The sequence below is a fragment of the Pan paniscus genome, chromosome 4, assembly GCF_029289425.2.
Source record: "Pan paniscus chromosome 4, NHGRI_mPanPan1-v2.0_pri, whole genome shotgun sequence".
In the NCBI taxonomy this organism is placed as follows: Eukaryota; Metazoa; Chordata; class Mammalia; order Primates; family Hominidae; genus Pan; species Pan paniscus.
Window position 1 is genome coordinate 174,138,922 of NC_073253.2, and position 12,644 is coordinate 174,151,565.

Sequence of the window (12,644 nt, forward strand, 5' to 3'; positions counted from 1 at the left end):
TAGTGTGGGGGTGGGCTGGGGTCTGAGCAGCCCACTGTGCTCAGTGCTTCCCTAATACGTACACCCACGTGCACTGATGTAGTGAAAGGCATATGCTCACTTTGGAGGCCTGGGGCCATCACAGCTCAAGGCAGGCACTAAGCGAGTATATTTCTGCACAGCCTGCTAGCAAATATTCCTTTAGCACCCCATAGTGAATGTTCTCAGCTTTGTGGGCCATATGGTTTCTGTTGCAACTACCCAACCCACTGTTGTAGCACAAAAATGGCCACAGGCAATTCATAAATCAATAGGCGTGGCTGTGTTCCAATAAAACTTTATTTACAAAAACAGGTGAAGGGCCAGGTGGCCCTGGGGCCAGAGTTTGCCAACACAGCTTTAGAATCTCCAGTTTACCTGACAAATTCACGTGAATTTTGCTTTCATGCAAGTAATACATCCAAATTTACTTTAAAGTAAAACTGATGTTTTAAAATGCTTACCATCCAAAAAAGGGGCCACTTCAGGGGGAGATGCCTTACATCTGTCTGGTGGCCTCTGGCAGGCCTGAGAGTACGTGTTCTCGGTAGCAATAGGTTGAGCGCTGGCCTTGCTGCAGGCTGGGTATCACCCACTGCAATGGTCTGCCTCCTGTCTACAAGGAGTGCAGTGGGACCAGGGGCTCACACAGACAGTTCAAGGTCTTTGTAGATCCTGATATTTAAGCAACACATTGAGGTCTTAGGCTTCTCGGGAAGAGTAGGATTGAAATTAGTGCTTTAGTGAAATGCTTGAAGCCACAAAGGAAGCTTCAGCCTTGGGCCCAAGCTTTATATTTCTTGAAGTCTTGGCACAGGTAGATTTTACTTTTAAAAATGTATCTGTAGCCAGGCGTGGTGGCTCGTGCCTGTGATCCCAGCTACTCAGGAAGCTGAGACAGCAGGATCACTTAAGCCCAGGAGACTGAGTCCACCATGCAGCATAGCATGAACCTGTCTCTAAAAAAAATCTTTAAAAAATGAGTCAGGCATGGTGGTGTGTGCCTGTAGTCCCAGCTGCTTGGGAGGCTGCAGTGAGCTATGATTGCAGCACTGTGCTCCAGCCTGGGTGACTGAGTGAGACCCTGTCTCAAAAAAGAAAAAAATGCATATATAAACATAGTACTTTCACAATGGCTCTGATCTTCCAAGGCATTCATCCCTGCCTCCCATTTACCTGAGCCTGCAGAAGAGTCCCTGTCTGTACCTGGGGACGAAACTTGAGGTGCCACACACATCTGAGCTGCCTCCTAGCATGGCAGCCTCGCCTGTCAGGCCCAAGCCCACTCTTTAGGGGTGCCCAGGCCCACACACATGGCCACAGCATCTGGTTTGTGAGCAGAGACTAGGCCAGGCGCTGGCAGAGCAAGTTTTTGAAAATGTGAGAAATACCAAAGCCCCAGGGTCAGTATCAGGCATGTTCAGCAATGTCACCTGTGTCCCAGCCTCGCAGCACCCAGTACTTCAGGCAGCATGTTTCCCAAGCAGGAAAGGTCAAACACGACAGTGGTCTCCCAGTGCCCTCGGGGGCGGGGGGCGGGCCTGGGCAGAGGAGAGCCCCTTATCCTCCCGGCTGGGCCCAGGGGAGGCAGCAACGCAAGGTGGAGGCTGCAGGCTGAGCCAGAGTAGAAAGCTGGGAGGAGCAGGAGCAGAATGAAGGCAGAGGGAATAGAGGTCACTCTGCCAGTGACGGGGCCGGGGGACCAGCAAGGCTGGATGGGCCACACATCTGCCCATGGCTCTCATTCCATCCTCCTAGCCTCACAGTGCTTGGAAGGGAGACCCCTCTGCCCTTAGACGGGGGAATGTGGGCATCCCCAAGGGGCCTCAGCATCTCTGACCAGGCTAAGGGCCGCTGAGCCTCAGGAGACCAGACTCATCCCAGGGTTGCCAGCAGCCAGGAGGGCTACAGCTGCGTGTGCTCAAACTCCAGTGTAGGCCGGGAGCAGTGGCCCATGCCTGTGATCCCAGCACTTTGGGAGGCTGAGGCGGGTGGATCACCTGAGGTCAAGAGTTCTAGACCAGCCTGGCCAACATGGTGAAACCCCGTCTCTACTAAAAATATAAAAATTAGCCAGGCATGGTGGCACGTGCCAGTAGTTCCAGGTACTTGGGAGGCTGAGGCAGGAGAATTGCTTGAACCTGAGAGGTGGCGGTTGCAGTGAGCCGAGATCATGCCATTGCACTCCAGCCCGGGCGACAGAGCAAGACTCTATCTCAAGGAAAAAAAAAAAAAAACAAAACTCACTGCAGAGAGCCTCTGCGGACAAGGGCCCGCCCCCTGCCTGCCACAGGCTCAGCACACACCCAGCGCCCTCTTAGCACGGCTGGCTTCGCCTGGGCCTCAGAGGTGTGTGGACACGCCCAAGCAGAGGCTGGGGAAAGGCCACAGAGAACGGGAGCCTGAGATGGCATCCAGGGGGCACATGCAGGGCAGCAGGTGGTCCCTCAGGCTGTGGGGTCTGAGCGCAGGGCTCAGGTTTCTGGGCTCGCCCTAGGGACAGGCTGACTTCATAGATAACCAGGGCCCATGCTCAGAAGGCCGCGACCTTGGGGCTTGACCCTCTGCAGCTCTGTCTTGAAGTTCTTCGTCATCTCACCCTTGCATGTGTGTTTTGTAAGTGAAGGCTCCTGGGGCAATGCAGCATGGTCCCACCTCCCCAGGACAGGCTTTCAGCTGCCCCCAGCAGGGGCAGGATCAGGCATGTATTCCCCACGGCATCTCAGGGCAGGCGTGGTGGTGGCCATCCCGCCCGTGGCTGGCAGGAAAGGGGCATGTCTGGTGGATGGCTGGCCAGAGCCCATGTTTCGGCAGAGGTGAGCCTCCCGTGAGTGACACCTGCATAGAGATGGGATTGCCGTGGCCATACGCTCTGGGCTGGAGCAGTGCACCAGTAGGAAGGGGGTGTGCCTGGCTCTACTTCCCCAGACGCCCTGGCCAGGGCACAGCCAATGTGTTCTTCCAGGGGTGGCAGGAAGCTCTCAGACCCCAGTGGGTGCGCCCTTCATGCTGGGGAGGCACTCACTCTGCTAGGACCCCGTACCTGAGGAGCATTCCCTCAGCAGGATTCCACTCTGTGAGATCCTCTCTTCTTCCTCCCAGCATCCCTGAGTCTGGCTGTGCCTGTCATAAACTTCTGGTCAGCCTGAGGCACCCATCAGGGATCAGCCACAAAATACACATTTGTTTAATTTCAGTGACCCCACATAGAAGCTAAATGCTCTAATATTTGCATTTAAAATAGCCATCGCACAATTTAAAGATGAATAAGAAATTCGTGCTAATAATTCAAGGTTCCAATTTTTGTTCACTTAGAACAATATTAAAAAGCAAATAAAAAACAGTGAGTTGAGAGAGAGAGACAGAGACTAAGGAAGAAAGGAAGTGGCTTAACAGTCCCTTTGTATGGCACCTTCCTCTGCTCTTTGAACAAGCGATCCCACATTTTCATTTTGCGTTGGGCCCTGGGAGTTACGTACTGGCTCTGCCTTTAGGCCAGTGTTCCCCACTGGTAATATCCTGACGAGTTGTGCAGCAGCCAGATATTGAGGGGAAATAAGAATGCATTGCATGTAATACATTGGCTCCTTTGAATTCTCTATCTCCCCGCCACACCTTTCTTTCCTTTCTTTTTTTTTTTTTGAGAGAGAATCTCACTCTGTCGCCCAGACTTGAGTGCAGTGGCGTCACCTTGGCTCACCGCAACCTCCACCTCCCAGGTTCAAGCCATTCTCCTGCCTCAGCCTCCCGAGTAGCTGGGATTACAGGCACGTGCCACCACACTCGGCTTATTTTTGTATTTTTAGTAGAGATGAGGTTTTGCCATGTTGGCCAGGCTGGTCTCGAACTCTTGACCTCAAGTGATCCGCCCACCTTGGCCTCCCAAAGTCCTAGGATTACAGGTGTGAGCCACTGCACCAAGCCTATCTTTCTTCTTACTTTGGGAGAAATTCAGGTGGAGGGCTGCTATGGCTAAACCCAAGAACAGTCAGTGGTTGGTGAGGAACTGGAGCTTGGGAAGTACAGCTGCCAAGTAGGGCAGAACCTCAGAAGATTAACTTCTGGGGAGGGCAGGAGGCATCAAACACATCACCCCTGGGAAGGGAAAGAGTGCAGGATCTTTCCCTGTGGTCACACACACAAAAATGTAGGACATCAAAAACTATCCCAGGCGGAATAAAACAAAAGGTCAACAACAGGACTGGGGAAAATATTTCCCACACACGTGACAGACAAAAAGTTTATCTACTTAAGTACACAGACTCTTCAGATGAATAAAACACCCCTAAATCCCAGCAGAATCAAGGGCATGAATAGGCCAAGCACAAAAAATAAAACAATCTCTGTTTACAAATACACGTATATTTTTAAATGCAGGCTCATTAACATCAAGGAAATAACAACTTACAACAAAAAAACTTATCTCCGTTGTAATTAAATTACCACTGCTCAGAAGGACTCAGTGGTGTGAGGAGGTGGGGAGACAGGCATTTGCTCAATGAAGCGGGAATAGATGAAACCATAACAGAGAACATTCCAGCGTAGAAAGCTTAAAAAATGGGCATATCTGTTGGCCAGAGACTTCGCTTTCAGCAACTCAGCTTAAGGAAATAAGTAAGCACGAGCGACAGATTCAGCTCATACAGTTAGTGGCATGTCTGACCTCTAATGGAGAAATAAGTTTTGCTATGTGAATATGTCATATAAATAACAAGTTAGGTAAAAAGTGTGTGACAGTCATATGGTGCGACGTTATGCAATCATTAAAACAACGTAGTAGACAATTAACTGCTGGGAGAAGACATTCACATACCTACAGGAATTTATGCTAATTTTACATAGTAAAAAAAATATCCGGGCACAGTGGCTCACGCCTGTAATCCCAGCACTTTGGAAGGCCAAGGTGGGTGGGTCACCTGAGGTCAGGAGTTTAAGGCCAGCCTGGCCAACATGGTGAAACCACTGTCTTTACTAAAAATACAAAAAAAAAAAAAAAAAAAAAAAAATTAGACGGCCGTGGTGGTGCATGCCTGTAATCCCAGCTACTCAGGAGGCTGAGGCAGGAGAATCGTTTGAACTCGGGAGGAGGAGGTTGCAGTGAGCCAAGATCACACCACTGTACTCCAGCCTGGGCGACAGAGTGAGACTCTGTCTCACAATAAATAAATAAATAAAATAAATCATCTGTGTTAAATACGGACTATTTCGATAAACCAAAAAACATGCTTTTCTAGATGTAAGGAGGAAGATAAGAAAACTGGACCCAGCAGGGGCTGCTGGAGTGGGCAGGTGGGTGGTTGCCTAAACCAAAGAGCCCCTTTCTGTGCCCAGGTGGCCTCGTGAAGTGCTCCATTTCCAACCCGCTTCCCTTCTGGCAAGTCTGAGATGAAAAGGGCAGCTTCATTTTTCCCATAGAAAAGGGAATATCACGTCTTGTCCTTAACATAGAAAGGAAGCAGCCCCTCCAGTGATTTCCACTGCTCCCGGAGCCACAGGCGGCTCCCCTCCACCTCTGGAAGACTGCGGCGGCCGGCCTTGCTGGCCCCGACTTCCCCTACCTGTGCCCCCTGCTTGACGGGCCAGGCCGTCTCCATTCTTCCAGCCGGCCCCATTCCTGCCTCAGGGCCTTGGCGCCGCCTGCCCCGTCCCCCAAACCTGGAACAGGCGATCCCTACCCTACCTCTTCCCACCTCCTTCCGTGGTCATGAGCCTCAGCTCCCGTGATATCTCCCGTGCACCAGCCCCTGAGCTGTAGAAAGTGGCTTGTCTTCCCCTACCCTTCTTCCTTCTCCATCTCCTAACTATTTTATTTCTTTCATTGCATTTGTCATTATTTGAAATGATCCTGTTTGTTTTTCACTTCAGTATCGTCTGTGTCCCCCTTCCCAGAATGCAAGGTAGCAGGGTTACGTCCTGTCATGCTCACAGCTGCACCCCTTGCCTGACATATAATAGACGCCCCATAAACACCGGCCCCCGTATGAATGGCAGCCAGGGGCACCAGACAGAGGAGGATGGCTATGCTGAGAATCCACCCCATCTCAGCAGCTGAACACGATACACCGCACACCGTGTTTCCTCACTCACACCATGGCCCGGGGTGGGTCGGGAGGGCCCGAGCCTATGTTGTAGCTGTGCCTACTGGGACACATGGCTTCCAAGGTTTCCGTGGCAGAGGGAGACAGAGATGGAGGGGACTCCAAGCTCTTACCAGCCTTGGTCCACAGGTGACCCAGGTCACTTCCTTTCACACAGGCCACTAGGCAAAACCGGCCATGCAGCTCCACATCAGCTACAAGGGAGACTGGGGAGGGGAGCACAGGGGTGATCGATGAGGCTGAACTGCCTGTGCCACCCCTGGACCCCATATCCCAGCCCAGGCTCTGCCACAAAGAGATCCCAAAGGGAGCTCTGCAGGCAGAAGTCACCTCAAATGATGAGGGAAACTGAGGCAGTGCAGGGCTGCCAGGGTGGAGCTGTGCCTGCACTCAGCCTGCCTCCACCTCACCTCCTCCTCAGAGCCTGCATTCCCTGGGTCCCCACCATCAGGGCCCCCACCAGCTCCTCCTCCCAGGGCTCGACGGCCTTTCCCAGGGCGCAGGCTGTGCCACCATTCTCTGCATCCAGTTCAGTGGGCAGCTCATTGCCCAGGGCTGGCCCCCAGACCCCGGGCTCTGGATGTGCCATTGCCCAGCCCCACCTGCTCTACAGCTCCAGACAAACACCTCACTGGGAGCCCAGTCCCAGCCAGTTGCTGCCACGTCTGTCCTTCCATGCTTTTGCTTTTGCTCTAGCCATGGGGAGCCCTGTGACCAGCTGGGACTTACAAGAGGAGTGTGACAAGCCACTGGCCAGGCCTTAGAGGGCCACTTGGGGTTGTGGTTCGAGGCCCCCATAGCACCCAAGTTCAGAGACAGGGCACGGTAGGCAGTTCCTCTGTGCACAAACCCAGCCCTGCCCTGTTCAGCACAGCAGCTGCCAGCCACACTGCGGCTTCCATCCAGGTAAAAATTAATCCAAACAAAGTACTCTTCGGGGTGGCTACCGTAAAAAAGAAAAAAAAGACAAGAGTTGGTGACAATTTGGAGAGACTAGAATCCCTGTACACTGTTGGTGGGGGGCAAAATGGCACAGCCACTGTGGGAAACAGCGTGGAAACTCCTCAGAAAATTAAAGAATTACCCTGTGTCCCGCAATTCTACTTATGGGCATATAGTCAAGAGAACGGAAAACAGAGTCTGGAAGAACCACGTTCACGGCAGCACTATTCACAGTAGCCCATGAGGGGCCACCCGAGTGCCCATGGATGGCTGGATAAACAAAATGTGGCCGATCCACCCACACACGGGATACTGGTCCTCCCTGAAAAGGAAGGACATTCTTACACATGCTGCAATGTGGATGGCCCCGAGGATGTCATGCTAAGTGAAATAAGCCAGACACAAAAGGACAATTATTGTTTGATCCACTTATGCGAGGTACCCAGAGTAGTCAAATTCTTAGAAACAGAACGTGGAGCGGTGGGTGCCAGGAGTCGGGGGGAGGGGAGGAAAGGGCTGAAACTCAATGGGCACAGTTTCAATTTTACAAGATGAAGAGTTCTGTGGACGGTGGTGGCGACGGTGGCCCAGCCACGTGAATGTGCTTACACCACCGAATCGCACGCTTAAAAATGGTGAAGACGGTGACTTACGTTCTGTATATTTCACCGCAATTAAAATTTTTTAAATTAAAATTCTCTTGGAACAAATACGAAGTTAAATTAAAAATTCAGTTCTTCAAGGACACCAGCCACACTTCAAGTGCTCCAGAGCCCCAGTGGCTACTGCCCCAGAAAGGGCGAGACGAGCATCTCCCCAGCACCGCGGGAAGCTCTGTCGCACAGCAGTGCTCTGGAAGGTCACCCTTTCTCAGAAGCTCCCACTTGCTCAATGCCCCTCCTCCCCAAGACCACCAAAGGGTCCAGCATAGCTTAGATCTGTGCCCAGGACTCTCCGGGCATGCAGAGGCTCTCAGTGAGGACGCAGGGTATTCATCGTCAGGGCAACGCCATGCTCCAGGCACGGCCGCGCCTTATCCCTCGCCCACGCCGCGCTCTTGCAGTGGGAGCTGGGGCTCAGATCAGAGGCAGAGACCCCCTGCTGACCCTCCGCCACCGGTCTCCCACGCCCCGGGACTCTCTGCCACGCCCCGCCGCCTCTGCAGGACACCCCCGCTGTGCCCATGACAAGCACACTGTCAACACGTTTGCTGAATGAATCAGTGCTCACTTCTGTGCAACAGGGGACAACAGACACGGCCCAAATACTTTCTCAACTTCTGAGACTTGTCTCCTAAAACGGTTTCTCTGTTGTGATAAAACTCATCTCAATTTAAGAATTTTTAAATTTCTCATGCTTTTCTAGAAACGAACCTTCCCATTATTCAAAATAGGGGGTACGGCTGGATCACTAGGGTTTGAATAAAGTTGAACGGCAAAAGTGAGAGAACGTTCTAGACATCCTCCAACCAGCTGTTGTGACAGAGAGACCCTGGGCACCAGGAGAAAGGTTGATCTGCCTCCGCCGGCCTCATGAAGGACTCACCACGGGCCCCACCTTCGGTCATCGCCCTTGGTGGGCTATCAGAAGTGACCCCTCCTGGACTGTCCCTAAACAGTGCCACTGTCATGATAACAAAACCACATTTTATGTGGAAACTAAAAACGTGTTCACCCTACTGAGAGACCGAAAAGCACATTCACTGACATTATCTCATGTAATCACATCAACCCCCACGATGGAAACACTGGCCCATTTTACAGATGAGAAAACCAAGGCTCAGAGGACGGGAGCAGCGTTCCCAACGACGCGCCTGGAAAAGGCGAGACCTGGAGTCGCCATCGGACTGTAATTCCAAGCCCAGTCCCTTCCCCGCTGGGTTGGAAGGCGACATAATGCTAGGGGAAGGACTCATATTGTGAAGGCAGCCAAGATTTTATACCTGCCAGTCTCACAGACCCAGCATGAGGACTTCCCGAGATAATTTAGCATGGCAAGTGCCCAGCGTGGGCCCGGCACAGTCACATAGTAGGGGCTCGATAATTGTAGCCATTATGGTTTTACTGTTATTATTATTATTATTATTATTGTTATTATTTTTGAGACAGAGTCTCGCTCTGTCACCCAGCCTGGAGTGCAGTGGTGCGATCTCAGCTCACTGCAAGCTCCGCCTCCCAGGCTCACGCCATTCTCCTGCCTCAGCCTCCCGAGTAGCTGGGACTACAGGCGCCCGCCACCACGCCCGGCTAATTTTTTGTATTTTTAGTAGAGACGGGATTTCACCGTGGTCTCGATCTCCTGACCTCGTGATCCGCCCACCTCGGCCTCCCAAAGTGCTGGGATTATAGGCGTGAGCCACTGCACCCGGCCGTTATTATGATTATTGCATTAAAGGTACGTTTCAAAAATAAGATGAGGGTAAGTGTGACAACGCTCTCCCAAATAAAACGAATTCTGCCGATGCAGCGGACTTCGGCCCCCTGTACGGATAAGGCTGGGCTCCAGAGGGCTAGCTGACTCATCCAAGACCGGTCAAGAGGAAAGTGAGCATGAAGGTGGTGTCTCTGTCCAGTGTTCAGCTCACACACATCCCCCCCTGCCCCTGAGGTATCTTTTCACCAGGGCCCTGGGGACTCTGACCCATGTGTCAGCTTGGCTCCTGGAGGGGCTCACCCCTGGTCCGAAAAGCAGAGCCGAGCAGCAGACCCCGAGCAGACCTGCACACCCTGCTGCCTGCCTCCAGCCCGGCCCCAGAGAACCTCATTCATCCACAGGGGTGGACACACAGCACGGGGTTCTAGAACTTCCCACCTGCCCAGCTTCCACACCACCTCCAGCCCTCCCTAAGCCCTGGCTTCCTCCCACAAATACCCCCCTGCCCCTCTAACGCCCCACTGGCAGCATCTCACATTCTAGGCCATGCCCTGGTCCTCCTTCTCACCCCCTTCTTTTCCCTGCAGGACTCAGCCAAGCCAGTCTGCTCCCCTGGGAGCCTGCATTTTGAAGACTGGACGCCCCTCATCCCCACAGTGGCTCTGACCACATGAGGCAGAGAGAGGAAAGGCCTGCACAGCCTCCACCCACACACGGTTCAGCATCCTGGCACCTCCTGCTTAGGTTGTTGGGGGTATGGAATGAGGGGGAGGTGGTTCTTTAATCTCTTAGCGTTAGGCAGACCATGGGCAGGTGCCCAGAAGACAAAGGTGGCACATAGACACCCCTTTCAATAGCCCAGACTCACAGGGAGAAAGGAATTCCCTCCCCGATTTCCAATTCCTCCCACTGCGAGCTTTAAGGAGGGGCCCTGGGTTGGTGTCTGGCCCTTGCTCTAATGCACATGAATCTCTACTTTAAACAGAAAAGGGGCTTCCGTTCGGAGCCAGAGGAAGGCAGGGCTATCCAGCTGGGGCTGAATAACGTCACTTAATGTCTTACTATTATATTAGCTTTTCAGGTAAAATAAGGTTGCCTTTTTAAATAATTTTAGTTTTAAAAGTGGCAAACATCAAGAAAACATATTTTTCAAATGACGGGACATTGAATGACATTGTCATTCAAACGACTGGAGTTTGCACAATCCCGCCTTAGCCTGTGAAGAGCCTCGCCAAGTTACCATCACCCACGATGTGCAGACGAGAGAACTGAGGTCAGGGATGGTCAACTTGTCTCACCTGGGGACCCAGCAAGCCTCCCTGAGACTGTGTCACTCACCTCCGGCTAACAAGGAAATCCGCAGAGCCTCAGGGGACCTGGCCCGGCTGGGCCTCTCTGGCCTGCCCAGCCCCTGGTTGACCCTCCCCGCCCCACCCTGCCCCCTCAGCCACCCCACTCACAATGTTCATGAGTGTCAGCAGGTACTTCTGTACATGCTCCTTCCCGTGGAACTGCACCACAGAGTCATCCACGCCCAGCAGGACCTCGATGTTGTAGTCGTCGTCCGCAGCATGCCTGCGTGCCCTCCGCCTCGAGCTGTTGGCGTGCTCCTCTAGGACGCCCAGGGCGCGGCTGAGGCTGTCCAGGCTGCCCAGGGAGGCCCCTGCAAGGAGAGGACACCGTCTTCAGTGGCAGGGCAAACCCACCCAGACACAACACCCACCAGGCGCCAGCTTGGCCATCCTCTCATTTAAAACTCATAGCACCCTGAACCGAGGGTATTATTCCATTTTACAGAGGAAAGCGAGGTGCAGAGGAAGATGGCAGAGACTTGCCAAGCTGTCTCAGACACAGCAGGGCCCAGACAGGCACCTCTGTGACTTCCAGGACCGCTCATTCCCCAGCCCCTGGTGGCAACCCCAGCCACAGCAGGGGCCACAGTGGCCTCCACACGATGGATCAGACCTGCTGAGACTGTGAGAGACCCAGCCCAGCATCACCGTCTGCCTCATGGAGCCCAGGGCTGGCATTCAGCCACGGAGAGGCCGGGAACCTCAGCCCACACTGCCTGATGCTGGAGTGGGTAGAGCCACCTCTTCTCCCCCGAAGGGCTGCCAGGTGCCAAAGGGCTGGTGTCCCAGGTGTCATCGCCAGCTGTTATGACTGGGGAAACTGAGGCCCATCCTGGGCTGTGCGTGTTCCCCAGTGTCTCCTTGGGCCCCTCCCAGAACTTTCTGCTAAGTCCTCCACTGAAGCGAGGCCCCACATCTCTGGGCCAGGTCCCGGGCCCCCTCCCCAGGTGAACGGTACCGCCTCTGGCCTGATTGAATTGTGCAGAGACCAAGATGAACCCCACTGTGGCAGCTCCGCTGCAGTCGGCCCTGGGCAGGCACTGACCTCCTGCCCCCAGGGTGTGCCCCTGGCCACTTGGGGCTGCCATCCTGGGGAGTCTGCCCCGGATATCATCCCTGACTTCTGTGCAGTGCTGTTTCTGCTGTGTTCCATGCCCTGCGGGCCTGGAGATCACCCTGGACCAGGCTTCAGTTCCCAGCCCTCCACTGCCTGTCTGAAGGCCACAGCAAGGCTGGCCAGGCTGACCTTCAGCATCGATGGCAGCCCCAGACCACACTGCCCACCGCCCCCCAAGCCCCAGTGTCCTGGAAGCCCCCTTTCCCTTGCACTGGTCTCTGTGTCTAAGCCAGGTCCCAGCCCTGGGGTCTCCATGGCATTCCCCAGGCAGGTCCTCAGAGACTCCTGGCCCGGGACAGACACAGGGCTGCAGGTCATCGTGACATCACCGACCCACAGGGCGGTGGCCAGGCCCCGAGGCCCCTGCAGCTGAGGGAGACCAGCGTCCCTGCTGCACCACCTCTCTACAAAGAGTCTTCCAGAACAACACTTTTCACCCCCAACGCCTCTCTCCTGCTGCCTCTTCAGGCAGGGACAGGCACTCCCTCCCTGTGAGGGTGGCCCAGGACAGGCCCTGGAGGCAGAACAAGGCCCCTGCAGGCGGCACGGCCACTCGGACAGTGAGGCAGCCTGGCACCAGGCCCTCATCCTGGCACACGCTTCCTCACCCAGTGCTGACAGCAGGCCACTCGGTGGACATGGCCATTTCCATTTTACAGATGGGGAGACCCATGGCATCCCAGCATGGCCGACTCTCAGCCAGAAGCTCTCTCCTTGCACCCTGCAGCCTGGCTCAGACAAGAC

General features: G+C 54.0%; 1 protein-coding gene across 2 annotated transcripts in view; it reads right to left on the reverse strand.

Annotated features, from left to right (window-relative positions):
* The window catches only part of ADAMTS2 (ADAM metallopeptidase with thrombospondin type 1 motif 2), a 241,549-nt gene that overhangs the window by 91,242 nt on the left and 137,663 nt on the right, over positions 1-12,644 (reverse strand). For both annotated transcript variants that reach the window (XM_034961169.3, XM_055112897.2), the window contains exon 4: positions 10,892-11,094. In XM_034961169.3, the coding sequence (XP_034817060.1) occupies positions 10,892-11,094 (203 nt within the window). The remainder of the gene's footprint in view (positions 1-10,891; positions 11,095-12,644) is intronic.